Source organism: Prunus avium, chromosome 1 (genome assembly GCF_965620075.1).
Source record: "Prunus avium chromosome 1, drPruAviu1.hap1.1, whole genome shotgun sequence".
Classification (NCBI taxonomy): Eukaryota; Viridiplantae; Streptophyta; class Magnoliopsida; order Rosales; family Rosaceae; genus Prunus; species Prunus avium.
This window is the reverse complement of record NC_142284.1, coordinates 44,159,352-44,176,570: the sequence shown is the minus strand read 5'-3', so window position 1 is coordinate 44,176,570 and position 17,219 is coordinate 44,159,352. Positions and strand designations below refer to the sequence as shown.

The 17,219-nt window shown below is 36.4% G+C and overlaps 2 protein-coding genes across 2 annotated transcripts; both read right to left on the bottom strand.

Annotated features, from left to right (window-relative positions):
• Window positions 1-73: 73 nt before the first annotated feature.
• Window positions 74-2,950, bottom strand: LOC110765457 (ARM repeat superfamily protein). Its single transcript, XM_021968590.2, has 4 exons — window positions 2,291-2,950; window positions 2,063-2,179; window positions 1,514-1,894; window positions 74-1,381 (listed from the first exon to the last, which is right to left on the bottom strand). The coding sequence occupies exons 1-4, from the start codon at window positions 2,633-2,635 to the stop codon at window positions 311-313; spliced, it is 1,914 nt and encodes a 637-aa protein (XP_021824282.1). The 5' UTR covers window positions 2,636-2,950; the 3' UTR covers window positions 74-310.
• A 6,853-nt stretch (window positions 2,951-9,803) lies between these two features.
• LOC110765485 (transcription repressor MYB4-like) lies at window positions 9,804-11,678 on the bottom strand. Its single transcript, XM_021968620.2, has 3 exons — window positions 11,353-11,678; window positions 10,914-11,043; window positions 9,804-10,708 (listed from the first exon to the last, which is right to left on the bottom strand). Exons 1-3 carry the CDS (start codon window positions 11,480-11,482, stop codon window positions 10,324-10,326), a joined length of 645 nt encoding a protein of 214 aa, XP_021824312.1. The 5' UTR covers window positions 11,483-11,678; the 3' UTR covers window positions 9,804-10,323.
• Between the last annotated feature and the right edge of the window lie 5,541 nt (window positions 11,679-17,219).

The window sequence follows — 17,219 nt, the reverse complement described above, 5'->3', positions numbered from 1 at the left end:
TACAGTCCGTGACACAAATCCCTGGATTATTAGGAGGAAATAATTTTATGGACACACACCAGACGCTTGAACATGAAAGCAAGTCTTCAGTAAGTAAAGAATGTTGCAACAAACAATGCATCAAATGAACATTTTGAACTCTTAAAGAAGGAAAACGAATATACAGAGCATTGAGATCGGCTTATTCGCCTCAAGCTCGTATTCTCAGTTTCACACCACAAAAGGAAAAGTGGAAGAACATCCATTGAGAGAGAAAAAATTGGAGGAATGAAACAAATAGGATAATATTCGCGCTACTACAACTACAGTGTCATAGCTGCTGTAATTTTTGAAGATGCTCCAACAATGAACTAGCCTTCCGTTTGGCCCTCTCTGTGCCACTCTTTGTGAGCTCTGTCAAGGGTATGATTGCACCAAGCCTACTTATACAGGCAAGGCTCTCGGTATCTCTCTTGCACAAGGCAAGTAAAATGGCAGTTGCATACTCTTTGTTACGAGGCAGACCTCTTCGCAAAAGGTCTATCAGAACAGGTATGGTGCCAGCCTTCACTATAGTGACTTTGGCCTCTTGGTGGTTAGCGAGGACAGACATAATAGTCAGAGCTTCATCAACCATGCAATTGCTTGAATCAGTAAGCATCTTCAGTAAGGGTTTGACAATCCCTGCCCGAACAGCCCTGCCTTTGTTACCCTGATAAATGCACAAATTGAACAGTGCTGTTGCAGCATCCTTCTTCCCTCTGGTGCTCCCATTCTGAAGCAACTCTACCAAAGCAGGAATTGCCCCGGACGCACCAATTATTATCTTGTTCTCATCAGCAAGTGACAAACTAAAAAGGGTTGCTGCTGCATTCTCTTTCACTTCCATGCCTCCAGCTCTGAGGACTTGGACAATAGAAGGAACAGCACCAGCAAGCATTATAATCCCCTTGTTGTTTTCATATATTGAGAGGTTGAGAATGGAGGTGACTGCATTCTCTCGTGTTAAACCATCTTCTGTTGTTATGAGGTTGACCAGTACTGGTATGGCACCTGCTTCTGCTAATAATATTCTGTTATCCGTACTTCTTTTGGACAGTGATCTAATTTCTGTTGCAGCAACTCTACGCTCCTCAGTTGATCGACTGGAGAGCTTGCGAACCAAAGCTTGAATGGTTGCTATGTCTCCACTAATGTCACGGAAGGATCCATCACTCTTCTTGATCTTCCCGTTTGTTAACGCGGTGGGCTGCTCTATGTTGTTGTTAGTACACCACCGAGAAATCAGGCTTCTCAAAACATAATTCGGAGTTAGTGTCAAATATAGGAGCTTTTGCTGAGTTTTGGGGCATGTTGTGTTCCCACAGTCTATCCATCTCTGTATGTAAGATCTCTCGTACGTCTACGGAATCAAAAATTGCAAAAACTGTTTGAGTTTTGGGCATCAAACTAATGAAAGGCAAAGCTGGAATGTCGATGGAAGAAAAATATGAAGCCAAATAAAAATAGAAAAAAGATAGCATTTTTGGCATACCTGACCTGTGGCCACAATAACAGGATCCCTCATTAATTCCAGAGATATTGGGCATATAAAATCATCAGGAATTGCAGTGGCATCAGGCTTCTTAATATCACCCTCCTGACCATCAACCTGGATTTCATTGGCCGAGCAGAGTGAAGGAGGCTCACAGGAGTTGCTCAAGGTATGGATTTTATGAATCGTCATCTCATCAGCAGATTCAGCACTAAAGCTTCTGGGAATATTGGCAATCATCTTTGCACTGTTCTCTACGTAAACCCATTTGCCTGACTCTACCAGGGACTGGGAGAGGCCATGAAATGACATCTTTCTTGAATTCATACAAGACCCATATCTTTCTATGGCTCTTCTCAATTGGGCTCTAACCAACTCAACCTAACATTTGCCAAAAACACGAATTTTCACCTTTTTTGTTTTAATTTTAAAAAATTTAAATGGAAGGAATGGCTAGTGGCTTTTATTGAAGTTTAAGCTGAAGTTCAATTATAGTAGTGACAGAGAAAACAGAGCGCAACAAACAATCCACACGGTTTTAGTCGTTACCTGTTCCTCAACTTCCTCCGAGATGTCGAACTGATCGTACGGTATGTCGCCCAACGCCTTCTCCAATTTCCACGTCACACATTGGAATTGGAAGCTTATCTTCTTGCTCGCCTCGTCCTTTAAAAAAGATGAAAGTTTTCAATTCAAACAAACAAAATTAAATCAACAAAATTGCAAACAGAATTTTCAAGGGGAAGTGAGGGCAAACAAGCTAAAAGAGAAATGTACATTGTGATTGACGGGGACGGAAGGGGTAGAATTGGAAGTAAAGTTGGTGGCGAGCAAAACGAGGCGCTTTGCGGCCTGGAGAGCCACCACCAGATCAGACGCCCAAGATTCTCTCGAACTGGAATTCGTGGAAGAAGTGGACGCATCCAACGGTCCAAATTCGAGGCCTTTAAACAGCCTTATCTCTTCAAACAAATGGGTTAGCAGGGCGATCCGGCGGACCAGATCGGTGCAGTCCTTCTTAAAGGCGCCGCCGCCGCAGCCTTTGCTGGCCACTACGACGTCGTTGAGTAATTGAAGCAGCTCCGATGTACGGTCCTCCCCGCCGGCTACCGCGCCGGCCATTGGGTCCTTTATTCAATCTGTCTGTGAGCGGGAGGAGATTGTTGCTTGGTGTTGCGTCTGAGCGTCTAAAAGCGGAAGAAGACGCAGAATGTAGGTGGGAGGGAAATGGCTGGCGGTCATGGGATTAAGGATTTAATGAAAGAATTTAGAGAGAGAGAGAGAGAGAGAGAGAGAGAGAGAAGATTATGGGAGGGAAATGAGAGTGAGTGAAGAAAGCGAGAATCTCGGTGAGGAAAGATGTTAAATGGGAGGGCAATGAAAAGGATACAGACAGTTGGATTTGGATGAAGGCAGCTCTGGAATTATTAGAATAATAATATTATTATTATTTGCTTATCAATTTTAAAACGAAAACCAACTCTTTCAACTTGTTCTATTCTCTCTAGCAAACAATTTTTTCGTCACCTTTGTTTTATATTTTTTATGTTTTTTATGTTTTGGTATTTGGTTGCAACTTGCAAAAGGCTGTAAAGGCTGTGGGAATTATTCTTTCTTTCTCATTTTTATTGTTTGACATTATCTTATCAATCCGATCCCGCTAATGCTAATCGAGGTTGACCTTTTCTTTTTGTCCTAAGTTTTCTTTTTTATTATTCATAATTGTAACACCGTTTCTAGCAACGGTAAAAACCAACATTGTTTTGGGCCAGGTAGTGGTATGGTCTCTATTCAATCAATTTAACCTTGTTCACCTGAGGTTCTATATTTGATTCCCCTCTTTCTTAATATTACTTATACTCTTTTTTTTAATATTACTTGTACAAAAACAAAGATCCATTCAAGTAGGATTATTTTAAATGACAAGGGAGGGGATCTCTTCCAAGAATATTATGAATAACTAGTTGGTATTTTTCGATAAATAAAAAAAACTAATTGGTATTTTCCATGGGAATTGGACAACACTACAAATTGAAAGGAAATCATTTCTCTAAATTGTTCATTTACTAATTGGAATTTTTATTTTTCCATGTGTTTGTAATATTGTTTAATGTTTTTTAGATTGGAAAAAAGTCAAATCCTAGTTGGCTTGACCTTGACAACATTGAGCTGTTGCCGGCTGATTTATTAGCTTTGCTTAAAATATAAAACACTTATACATTGGTTCGGAAACGAATCTGAACCTTATATAAATAATGTAACCAAAGGGAGTTTTTCTTTTTCTTTTTTGGTTTTTGAATTCCATATTTTAATGAGAGAATGACGTGCAGCCAAATGAGCCGCTTCATGAGAACAAGTATATGCTGCCAAGTGCCAACTATATTCACATTGTTACCAAAGTTAATCTCTTTCTTAATTTGGTCAAGAAGGTGGAGCGCTGTGATTTTCATAATAATAATCTGAGGAACAAGAACCAAAATAAATATTACAGTTTTATTTATTAGAAATGGTTTTAACCAAGACTGGTTCAAACCAACATCGGTTTGTTTGCTAGTGTTGTGTGGACGGCCATTGGTGATATCATCATATATCTCCCAGATAGATAAGGATTTGTTCTTGGTGTGGTTATCCACAACCACGTCACAAATGTTAGAGATCAGATACTCTCTTCTGTCTATTTATCACTATACATTATATACATAATATATATGCTAGCTGCTGCAGATATCGAAAAAGCAGAAAAACAAGTGAACATGGTAAAAATATTTAACTGGCCACCTTTTTTCCTGGTTAGTATATCACGATTCACGACTCACGAGACAGAAGAAAACAAATATTGGTGGTGCAGATTTAACTTTGTTTAAATGTGTGACAGTGATGAGGACGACAGAGGAGGACTTGTTCATTTGGTTAAGAAATATTTAGGATGCACCTTCCCTTCTTTCTTGTAAGTTGTAAGTTGTAAGTTGCAACACCAACAAACACACTATGTAACGTTAGAAGAATTTTAAACACTTGGGCTCCACCTCTTTTAATGGTATATGTCTGGGCCACCAAAGATAATATTATAGTAGACGACCCAGGCCAGGATCAGTGAGTGGACTCAATTCCAGGAGCCCATATTCATAATATATATATATATATATATATATATATATATATATTCACCAGCTCTGTTATCTTTTACATCATCAAGATTCAAGATTCAAGATTCAAGTAAAGCAAGCAATCTCTGAAGATATTGAGCCCAAAGAAAATGCACTATCTTCTTCTTTACTTACAAGTTACAAACACAAGCAAGAATCATCCGCAAAGTTCGCGTCAACCCTTTGTTTTTTTTTTTATTGTTTTATTGTTGGACAACTTTTAAGGAACAGCATCATCATTCATCACCATTTCCATTTTGAGTTTGGAAATTGATAAGACCTATACAAGTGATCGATCGAGTGAATTAATAGACATCCTCAAAAGGGAATCTTTGCTCTTAATTAATGTGGAGTCCTAATCACCCAACCATAACCTGAGATCGATTCGGAGGCTTATTTAACATGCACTCAACTCAACCTATATAATATATATACATATGTATCAAAAGTCAATGCACCTACTTCGAGTTAACATTTCAATCACACAGTACTTAACCTAGATATACACTACTTTTATACTTTAATGTATTGATCATATATATAACTAATAATATAGAAACTCAACATGAATAATATATCTTTGATGACAAGCAAGTTGAATATATATAGCAGAATATGGTTTCCTTGTGTTTCAACACTTCAATCAAGCAACCAAATGTCTCCAATAATTTATTATAAGTATGTATGAAATATGAAATTAATGTGTACATTGAATCGATCGGCAATGCATGGAAGTTGGGTTCCTTTTCCAATCCCACCATGTACAGGTAAAACTTTTTATTAATTAATTAATTAATTAATTAATGAAAATTCTATTTGACTTAAGAAGAACAGGTGAAGTAAAGAAGAAGGGCATGCCAAGATTGTGCCTCAACAACGTACACCACTCCATAAATACAAGTATGGACTACTCTTTTACAATAATATTGATTTACTCTACACATAGATAATTATGCTTAATAAGAGAGAGAGAGAGAGAGAGAGAGAGAGAGAGATGAAATGCTCTATGAACGATTAATCATATAGATTTAGGTATATATTCATTTTTTTAAACAATAAGCTGAATTTGTTATGTAATAATTCCAGGAAATGGGTATATATGATGAGAGGATATCTTTGTGTATATATATATGATCCCATCAGAATATAGTATAATTTGTTAAATAATGTTTTAATTTTGTCCATATATGTATGTTTTTTATTTGAATAAATGTAGATTATACATTACATAGTATGGAAACTTCTATGAACATGAAGGGTCCTAAATCAGTGGATATATCATATATATAGAAAGGTAGCTAGAGATTGGACACATATATATATCATCACATGATCACATCACCCAACCCCCACACATAGACTAGACTGTGCGCAGGTCCCAAACGCATATATATATATGGCAAATATGAGTTTCTATATTTCTCTTTCATTAAAGTATAAAAATGCTCTTATATCTGATCACCATCCATGACAACATTGGCTTGGGTTACAATATCCATTTTGAAGATACCATGCAGCCTATATAAGAGCATTTTCACCTATTTTCCATGACATAGAGTAGGGATGACAATTTTCCCCACGAAGGTCTTTGCGGGGATTCGACCCTAATGGATCGAGTATGAAGGACAAAAAACGGGTATGGTGATGGATACAGGGAATTTTTTGGGCATGGTGTTCGGAGAGGGGCGGGGATGATATTTTAATCCCCAACCCGAATCCTCCCCGTTTAGAATATATATTTATATATGCTATTAAAGTGATTGTACCGACTAAGTTTTATATTTTATATTATTATATTATATACTTATATAATTTATACAAATCCTAAACCACACAACTTATTTATTTAGTTAACTTCCAGTACATATATAAACATTCTTATATTGTCTTACAAGTATATATTATATATATTCATTATCTTGTCTTAGTGATTTTTTTTCTTCAACAAAGTAGTTATATATTGGTTTTTTCTTCTGTAATGAGGTGGGTCATGGAACCCATTCCCCAACGAAAGTGTGGATAGGGAATCCCCGATATGAATATTGTGGGTATGAAGGTGGGGATGGGGCAAAAAAGCTTAATGGGGATGGGGATGGGAATGGCATATCCACCCCTGATTTAACCCATTGCCATCCCTAACAAAGAGCAAGGGGAGGTAAGGGCTGTTACTATTCACATAAATAGTGCCAGCCCTTGCAAAAGGCAAGTTGTGTTTCCACTCATTGCCATGGCAAAAGGCAATTACTATTCGCTTTAAATTATTTTTATTTTTTATACTTGAACGATTAATTTGGATAAGATTTTTGGTTGCGACGTGTCAATATTTATTATAAACACTACTAAAAAAATGCGCATAGGACACTATTTTATTTTGTGCTCATAGAGTTTAAGGGCACAAATATTTGTGTTTATTTCTAATAGCCACAGTGCAGCCATGATTTGGTTGTCGGTTTCCTCTATAGGGGTTTCCATTGCTACTAAAGCACAATTTTGTGATTCATGACAGAGGTATTGAGCACGAATAATGCTCATTTGTGCTTTTGTTCGAACAAGCTGATTAGACTTCAGAAAAGCTGATTAGACTTTTTTTTTATATATAGCTATCACATAAGCACAACTTTGGAATTGTGCTCAATAGTCTAAATTAAAAAAATAATAAATAAAGAAAAATCATAAAACGCCTTAATTCTTTGACCAAAACACAAAATCCAATTTTATTTTTTCTTCATAAAATCAAAACACTGTTCACATCAAGGAAAACATAGTACAAAGGTTCACAAGTGCACAAATGACCAAATAAACAAATTCAAATTGTAACTTCCTCACCCTATTCTCAGCAGCCAGACACAAAATTTCAACAACAAAAAAACACTAAAAATATAAATTTTATTTCCGATACCCTTTCTCTTAGCTACCAAACAGAAATTTCGACAAAATGTCTTCAAATTATAACTATGAAACTCAAAAAAAACCAAAACTTAAGAATGAGAGAATGAAAGGAGAGAACTTTTCAAAATCTGGAGGTTTAGGTTTAGGTGGGGGTCGTGGATGGCAGCGGCGTCGAACTGAGAGAAAGAGATAAAGGGAGGGAGAGCTTGAAGCGAAAGGAGAGGTTGAGAGAGAGAGAGAGATAACGAGGTTTTCAAGTGGGAAGGACTTCAAAAAAGGAGAAGGGTGGGCTATTGAGAAGTTTTCAGATGAGAAGGCATTAAAAAAGGAGAAGGTGAGATATTTTATAGGGTTGGAAAGATGAGGGATCGTATTTTTTTGTTTAGGGGTTATTTATTTACTTTTTCTTTATGAAAGGCGTGGGGTTTTTAAATGAATAAAAAAATAATTTATTACATGTAAATTATTGGGCACGATATAAGTAACAAAAATATATATTCAGCACGATTTATGTCAAAAATATATACATTGGGCACAAATATTGGTTTTGTGTCTCATGTTGTCACATCTGTCAGATTAAGACACAATTGTTCGTGTCTATAAAAATTAAATCATTTATTTTTATTAAAAACTTGTCAGATAGCACGCAAATCAATTTACACAACCAATTGAGCACGATTAACTGTGTTCAATATAAAATTGTGCTCTATATCAACATATTTGGCACATTTATTTGTGTTTTATATGAAAAGAGCACAAATATAATTTATTTATGTTTAATGTTAGAAAAGACAGCACAATTTTGTATTTGTGCTCTTATGACCGTACCTTTTGACCAGTTTTGTAGTAGTGAAAATTCACATCTCATATTTCAGATAAAATTTTTGGTTGACACATGTATATATATTTTTTGATAAAATTCACATATTAGATTTCGGATAAGATTTTCAGTTTCTACAATTGCATCATGCGTTATCTTTATCTTCTAAATCCCTCTATAAAACCACAGCGCACGGAATTTTAAATTTTTTTAACCTTTGGCAACGAGAACGAACTGAATTTGCCTTGGGCCTTGCTTGAGTTGGTGGCCCCCACATCTTGGCCGGGGTGCTGGAGCGCTCTGAAAAGTCTTCGCAAACCTTGGTCTCCTCCTGCCTAGGCTGGCCTGCAGGAGATTGGTTAGAATTTGAGACGAATCCTATGAAATAATCAATGAAGCAGCAGGAGATTGGTTAGAATATGTTCTTCCAACAAATGGCTATACCGATCATCGATCTCTGAGTGGCTATAAAAGTTTCACCTCTGCATTATTTTGGAAAGACTTAATTCCAGACTCATCATATATACAGATCTCTAACCTAGTCGGAGACTTGGGCATAAATTACATATGGTACAGTGTTATGTTAGTATATACCAGAAAAATAAAACCAAAATGGAAAGATGATGAAGAAAATCGGACGGACTGTTAGTTCTTCTTCCTCCCATCATGCATATCATGCATATCATGCATTATGCATGTATTGAAATTGAATGGTAGATATGCATCAGGATCAGGCATATGTCAAAAGTGTTGTATTATATATGTATATTTCCCTCTCTAATTAATCTAATTATCTAACATGTGATGATGATCGTGAAATCTAGCTATCACATTGCTAGATGGTTCGTACGGTGGTCGGCACGTAGCGTAAAGCGCATGCAACCACCTACTAAACTTAAAAGGACCACAACACAACACAAGTTACAAGTTACCCTCAGCCAGCGCAGTACGCATCCAATAATCTCCCTCCCCTATCGATGTGTCTCCTTTGAATGTTTGGTATTTTTTTTCCACCAGTTGAACTTGAAGATACATATGCTTATCACATTTTTATTATTTTACCCTCAGCCAGCGCAGTACGTATCCAATAATCTTCCTCCCTGAGTCCCCTCTCGATATATATGTCCTCCTTTGAATGTTTGGCATCAAATTACATCAATCTCTTTCTATGTGTTTTCCTTTCACATTCCAACTTAATTGGATCCTGGCAGAAAGCTGTACATCGATTCATGAATTACCAAAATACAATACAATACAATATTATCTAGCTAGCTTCCGGCCCAGGACCCAAAGATTATTCTCTAAATTGCACGAAACTGGATACGTGTTTGGAAGCCTATCGGATATCGGTTTGGAGGATAAACTAATCCAACGGCTCAAGTATCAATAAGGGGCCTTCCAACAAAAGAAACTGAAACCCAATTACAATCAAGAATAAATGAAATTAAAATCAGAAAATTATTCTCCATCCAGAATCCAGATGTTCACGTTCACAAACTTACATAGCTAATCAAATGCATTTATTAATTACTATGTTTAACCAACTTTCTAATCAAGGCAATCCTTCCTCATCACCTGTTGCAAAGCCTTGTTTTAAAGCTAATATAGAATCTTGAAATCTAAGAGCAATTGCAAGCCCACGGGATCTTCAAATGCAAGAGAGATTCTTTTGATATGCACTCATGACTCATGTCGATCTCTCTTTTCAGCTACTGCATTGTAACTTTTTCATCATCTCATGCCGACTTTCCATAAATGGGATCGATGCCTCTTGCATAGTTTTACCCAAAACAATTAGGTCCCACAAAATTATAGGCCCTATCTATCTCCATCCAATTATTACTAATTTCATAAGCCTGTCCATCTAAAATTAATGTTGGTGGACGATGAATATTCAATTATCTGAAGAGAGGAAGGATATTGATGGACGAGGCAAATTCCGATGACATTTGGACTCATAAGATCTCCTCCTTGAGATTTTCAGGTTCTGAATTAGACGAAGGAGCCGTGATTGTGAGGTCAAGGTTTAAATCAGGCAGCTGATGGCCACAAGATTGATCCTCTAAGCAACTTGTACCGTCCGATACTTGGTCACAATTATTGCCACCGAATCTTGCTGGCTGATCATTCGTTGGGGTTTTCAAACCTGCAGACAATTTTGCAGTGCTGCTAACAGCTTGTGAGTTTTTATGATGAGGGCGAGGGAGATTAATGGTGTTCGGTCGATGGTTATTTGGATCTATTCCCATGCTTATAAGCTTTCTTCTCAAATGAGAGTTCCAATAGTTCTTCACTTCATTGTCTGTACGTCCCGGCAATCTCCCAGCAATCAACGACCACCTAAAAAACATAACTAACTAATTTTAGACCAATCAAAACTGTAATTACACCAAGTGCTTTTTTAAAAAAAAATTTTGCTTGATTTGAAATCTGTAAAGACAATCAATTTCTTACTTATTTGTGCATGCTGCAATTGCATAATTTGTCATAATAAAGAATTAGCTTAGCTAGGCAGAATGTGAAGAAGCAAATGTATAGTAAGTACCGGTTGCCTAGGAGTGCATGAAGTTTAATGATGAGATCTTCTTCATCTTCAGCAAAGTTGCCTCTTTTAAGGTCTGGCCGTAGATAGTTTATCCATCTCAGCCTACAGCTTTTACCGCAACGAAGTAGGCCTGATCCAAAGTCAAAAAGATAAAAAGGGAGACAATACCCCTGAATCAATTGTGGTTCTATTCTATATATAACCTCTTATACTTCTTTGATTTCAGAAGAAGAAGAGGACCAAATTAGCAATGTTGTTGGTTCAGGTAAATTCTAGGAACAAGACCAACAACAGTTTTGTATTTTTCTTTTACTCCATTCTATCCATTGTGATGAATATATATATATATATATATATATACATATATTGTCATTCATGTGAGTGTAAGTTTTGGCTTATTAATCCATGCATATGTGTAAATAAATAAGTATTTATGTACCTGCAGCCTGAGGAAGGGTACGCCAACAGCCCTCGCCATGTTTGCGAATGTAATCGATGAGCTTGAGGTCTTCTTGCTTGGACCAAGCTCCTCTGTTTGTGTCTTGCTTATCACAGCAGGGTTTCCTCATTGTATTGTAATTTCAGCTTTTGAAGAAATTAACCTAGGAAGGGAGAATAGGGCCAATTCCAACTGCAAGAAGGGATCGGATTGGATTGAGAATGGAGGAGGAAATGGAAGGTATATAATATTTAGGTAGGTAGCTAGAGGTGCATGCAAAGGATGGCCGGAAAAGAAAGGTTGACTTGGACCGGTGGTTCGCCAATGTGTTACTGCGTGATCATACATACATTACAAATATACATATATATATATACACACTTGTCTCAACACGTTGTGTGGGGAGTGGACAACTTATATACTTTTTGGCAAATATTAAGTTTGTCTTGTCAAAAATGTAGTGTTTTTTTTTGGTAACTAAATAATACTGAAGATAATGTTCTTCTGTGCCAAGAAAAGCCATACATAATTATTATGTCATTGGTTTTTGTATATAAAAAGGAATTTTGAATATCATGACATTAATCATATCTATATAAAGTTGCGGCCCGTAAAAAAGGTTTATAATTTTTTAGGGAGATTCACTATTATACTTAATATAGGAGCTCAAATTATAAAAAAATCTTATATGAAATAGACTTTAGAAACACACTCAAAGCTCATTTACAACATAACAAAAAGACTTTTAACTTCTTTTAAATTATAAAACTGCCATTGATTTCTTTAAACAAACCCGATCCCAAAACCTCATTAAAAAAGCCCAAAACACTTAATAGGACATCAAAGTAATTTAATAATCAAAATTAAATTCAATAGGGTCAGCTATCATTTTTTGGGTTTTTTTTGGGTTTGTTTATAGAAATTAAATGGTGTATGGTTTATTTATAGTGTTAGTGTTAAGAATGGGTATATGACTAAATATCTCAATTTTTTAACCCTAATTAGCTAGAAATATTAATTAATATTGAGCTGCAAAAACGATATTAATTATGAAATTCGAAACTGATATTGTAATGCAGATCATCAATTGTGTAGATGTGGAAGTGATTGAAGATAAAAATACGTTTCAGTTGCGTAGATAAATAGGGAAGAAGATGGACCAAGGACGGAGGGTAGGCTAGCATAAGAGCATTGTGTCCACATGCTCACGTTGACTGATAGCTAGGGTTTCCGATTTGTTTCATCCTCGTCTGTGTCAAAGTCATCATCAAAAAGTGTAACAATATAAATCTGACAAATAACTACTCCACTCGTTGATCATTATCCATATGTGGTACCTATTTTACCTACTAGGCTTGGGCCTTGGCTACGTGCATTATTAGTTTGTCTTGTTCATCCCTTCCCTTTATAGGCATCTAGGTGCACCACTAGTTACCAAACATAAAATCTAGGTCATCGACCAGTAAACTTTTTCTGCGCATGCATATATACATAGTTCTTCTTCGATCGCTTATGGTTGCCACATAACATTGGCTTAACTGAATCAATTCAAAGGGGAAGCATGCATGCACGCACCTGCCAGTCCGTCAGTCAGTCAGTCTATACGGATAAGGATTAAGGACCAATTAACCTGCTAATAAAGTACATAGTAATTTATTTGCTGTCTCTCAACACATCATATGTCTGTATCGATCTGATGTGTGGGTTAAGTTGTGATATATGTTTCGCCAGTGCAATCATGGATATTGGCTTCCTTCCCGATTATTGGTTGAGCTTGAGCCTCGTCACCTCACCTCAATCAACAACCTTACCTCAACATTCATTCCGTACATATATTATTTAACGAAAGAAAATATGGCTGCTTCCTTGTCATCTTCAGTCTGTGTTCATCTACTTGCCACCTCACCTACATATATTTATTCCAGTACTACTGCCCACCATTGTTGAGTAAGACGGGCTTCTTCGCTGTTATTGTATATTATTATTATTATTATTATTTTATTGAAACCGATAAATCTGAGGGATCCAATAGAAGACAGAGCTGAGGTTCCAGTTATTTTTGTACGAGGAAAAGCAACCCACCTTTTTGGGTTTTTCTTTGTAACAATAGTACGAAAGAAAACTTAGAATTAAATTAAAGATGAAAAGTAAGAAAGCAACGTGAGGACATTTGGGTTAGGGAAAGGTTGGTGGCGTCCTGCTTACTCGTTTTTTTTTAATCCATCTCACTTGCATGTTTTCCTCAATAATTTCGCTAATCAAAGTTGAAACAAACCTGCATGTTCATCTTCTCTCTCGGTTTTTTTTTCTTTCCCTTATTACATACCTAACGCTTTGCAGTAAACCCAATTTTCTTTTATTTTACTTTTCAAACAAGTATTGTCGTTTCAAATTTGATTTATGATTTGCTTCCTTTGCACGTTAAATTTTATAGATTATTTTAGATTGAAAAAACAGTAGATCTCAACAAAAAGTTCCTACACGGAAATGAATAGATTAATTTTGTATTAGCTGTGATCCAAATAATAATTATTTACCGAATGGTTTGACAAATCTTTTTTGCAGATTTGATTCGGTGTGTGTAACATTTGGTATTCTTATTCTATCTATATATGGAGATTAATATTTCTTCACAAATACGTAATTGAGGAAAGTAATTACAACCACAGGTGTGTGGTGTGGAATATACGTCTTGTTTGTTAATATATCTATATAAGGGAAGATTGGCTACTCCCACATGCAGCATATGTGACTGTTTATCTATCTTACAAACAAACCATGGATTCAACAAGATGCGTCTACATAGAAGAGACAAGTAGCTACTACTTTCTTTGCTCAAGGTCAAGGAGCGAGGGAGGGACCATACATATACTGCCCACCTTTGTACGTTTCTAGCAATTAATATATATATATACGTACTAATTCTATATGCACAAATAATATTTGTAAAAATATTATAATATAGATATAGGAAGTTGGACTTCTGGATGAGCATGTGTCTCTCGTGCATGCAATGGTTCATGGAGGACAGATGGGTGAGGCCCCGGTCAACACAGAGAGAGAGAGAGAGAGAGAGAGGATTATGTCACATTGTCAACTAATATATTATAGCTTGGTTATTAGGACGGCCAGTAGCCTTAGAATGGCTAGGTTGGAGCTAATTAAGTTTGTAATAATTACTCATCGTAAAAAACAAAGAAATTAATAAGGCACATTTTACCAATGAGCCCAGGACAAGCTAGCAGCATGCAGTGTTAATGCATAGCTAGTGTTCTTTATCCAGCTTCAAGTTAAGAGTTATACTTTTTAACCTTCGCTTCTCCGGTAGAATTTAGCAAAGTAATTAATTAGATGGTATCATAATTTTTTTTTAAATTAAATAAATCCCAACAGAAAATAGTATGAACATGTGTCTCTCGTGCAAGAAATCGCCCCTAAATGTCCAAAAGAAATATGGTTGGTATATATGACAATACAAATTACAATTACGGGCGAATTCTTAGATGAGATGATTTAGAAAGATTCAATCTGACTGGATCACTTGATTGAGCTGCTCGTACAATGATGGACCTGGAGGGGGAAAGGCTGCATATTCAAAATTGGAGATGAGATGAGAGTCTTTAGACAATTATTTGTTGGCCTTAATTATTATTATAGTATTAGTATCCTCATCCTCTTCTTCTCCATCTCCGTGTGTATCAACACAAAAGTTAAAGGGTGTATTTTTACGGTCTTACGTTCAATAATTACAAATTTCTCCACACCAACTAATGGTTTTAACAATGATTCATTGGAATAAAGACTCGTTTGGGACTACTTCTCTAAGGAGTATTTCTGCTGTTAGAAGCGCTTTTAAAAAAAAATAGTCTTGAAATTTCATAATAAATTCAAACGCTTTGCCAGAAAACGCTTCTGGATAACTTTTCTGCCAAACGCTATAGGGCTTTTAACCCTTCCAAAAGCACTGCCAAACAAGTCCTAAATTGCGGATTAGCACCTTTTTCTTCAACATCTGATTCTATCTTTCAACTTTAGATTATTATATTTTCTTCCTTTAATTTATTAATAATTACGGCTTTCCTCTAAATTGGATGACTAAACTTACCCTTAAACATACCCTCAAATTAAATGTTTGCTGTCTGCCCTTTTGCACACAGAGGAGCCTCAACACTGGCATAACACAATTCTTTTCCTCGACTCAGCAATATTGACTCGGTCTGGGCGGCTTCTGCATTTGTACCCAAGTCCTTTGCTTTTCTGACACTCAAATTAAATTACCTTATATAATAATGGCACAACGAAAAAAGAACAGTATTCAACCTGTTGTAGCAATTCTTTCCGTGTTCTCATAGGTAACCAAAGCTTAAATCCCTCCCTACAAACATGAAATATCAGATAAGATAAGAACAACAACAGTACTATACAAGGAATCCAATCTATGGCCATAATTCAAAATTCAAATATATATATATAATATCAGCATCACCATCATGTATGTACGTAGTTTGTAAACTTGGAGTTGAATATAGCCCCAAGTGATGTTTTATCAATACAAAATGTACTGAAACCAAAATGAGACAAGCATTGACTTGTAGTTTTACGTTCCATCAAGATTTAGGCTGTTGTCTTAGACCAGAAAACAAAGACGACAAAGCATTTAAAACCGATCTCACCTGTGAAGATTTCAAATAGTCAGCTGCTTAAAAGTCAATAGTAGATTCAACAAGTCACCAAGTTTCATCCACTACTTCACCTACTGAAATATCCCTGTTAATAGGCCATATCGCCAAGCCTATAGCATGGTGCCACATGGTTAGTGAAGTAGACACCCTCGTATGCCAATCCGACCCGATTCGCCATGACATGTCACTACCTCAAAAGAAAATCTACCGACTTGATCATATGGCAAGCCCTACCAGACCAAGGTCAGCTAGATGGTGTATGCTCACGGTCAGAACTACCCGACCCTTATACTTGGGTGGAATTTCCCAAGATCCTCCCTAGTCGATCCTAAGGAGCAAATCAAGCTGACTAGAGAATCTAGGGAAGTTCGCTTCTTTGGACAAGTTAAACAATGTGTGTGTCTGGACAAGACTAAAAGGGAGCACTTAATGCACTTCAAATCCAATCCAAGTGTCGTCCAATTACTGGTCCCCGGAAATCAACATAGTGACTGACGCCTACAACTGTCAAAATCTAGAAAATATGGATAGAACAAGTGGAAAATATAGAGAGAATGAGAACAACACAAACATTTTTCTGATTTCTTCAACTTAGCTACTTTGCATTACTTACAACACATTTATAACTACAAACTAGGAAACAAGGCTTTCATGAAACAAGGTCTCCATGACACAAGGAGAGAGTCCTCCATAAAACAAGGTTTTGTGTCTTACTAGAAGACAAGGTTTATCTAACTAACACCTAATATAGCTGCTATAGATGCTAATACTCCCGCTCAAGTTGGTGCATAGATGTCGCCGATGCCCAACTTGACCAGTTAATTGTAAAAAACTTTGCTAGAAACTGCCTTTGTTAATATGTTAGCTAGCTGGTCTTCTGACTTGACAAACGGAAGTTGAATTTCTTTGGTCTCAAGTTTCTGCTTAATGAAATGTCGATCTACTTCAACATGCAGATGTATTTGTGACGTAAGTGCATATCCAATTTCTATAAGCAATTTCTTTAACCAAAGGATTTTGCAAATTGCTTTGGTCATACTTCTGAATTCGGCTTCTACACTGGATAAGGCAACTACATTCTGTTTCTTTCTTCTCTAAGTAACCAAGTTACCTCATACAAATGTGAAGTAACTCGATGTTGATCGTCTATTAGTGATATTTCCTGCCCAATCTGCATCCGTACAA

Coding starts and splice junctions, on each gene's coding strand:
- LOC110765457 (XM_021968590.2), bottom strand. CDS start 2,635: ATGGCCGGCGCGGTAGCCGGCGGGGAGGACCGTACATCGGAGCTGCTT. Junction 2,180..2,290: donor CCGTCCCCGTCAATCACAAT/GTACATTTCTCT, acceptor TCTTTTTTAAAG/GACGAGGCGAGCAAGAAGAT. Junction 1,895..2,062: donor CGGAGGAAGTTGAGGAACAG/GTAACGACTAAA, acceptor GGCAAATGTTAG/GTTGAGTTGGTTAGAGCCCA.
- LOC110765485 (XM_021968620.2), bottom strand. CDS start 11,482: ATGAGGAAACCCTGCTGTGATAAGCAAGACACAAACAGAGGAGCTTGG. Junction 11,044..11,352: donor TACCCTTCCTCAGGCTGCAG/GTACATAAATAC, acceptor ACTTTGGATCAG/GCCTACTTCGTTGCGGTAAA. Junction 10,709..10,913: donor CATGCACTCCTAGGCAACCG/GTACTTACTATA, acceptor TATGTTTTTTAG/GTGGTCGTTGATTGCTGGGA.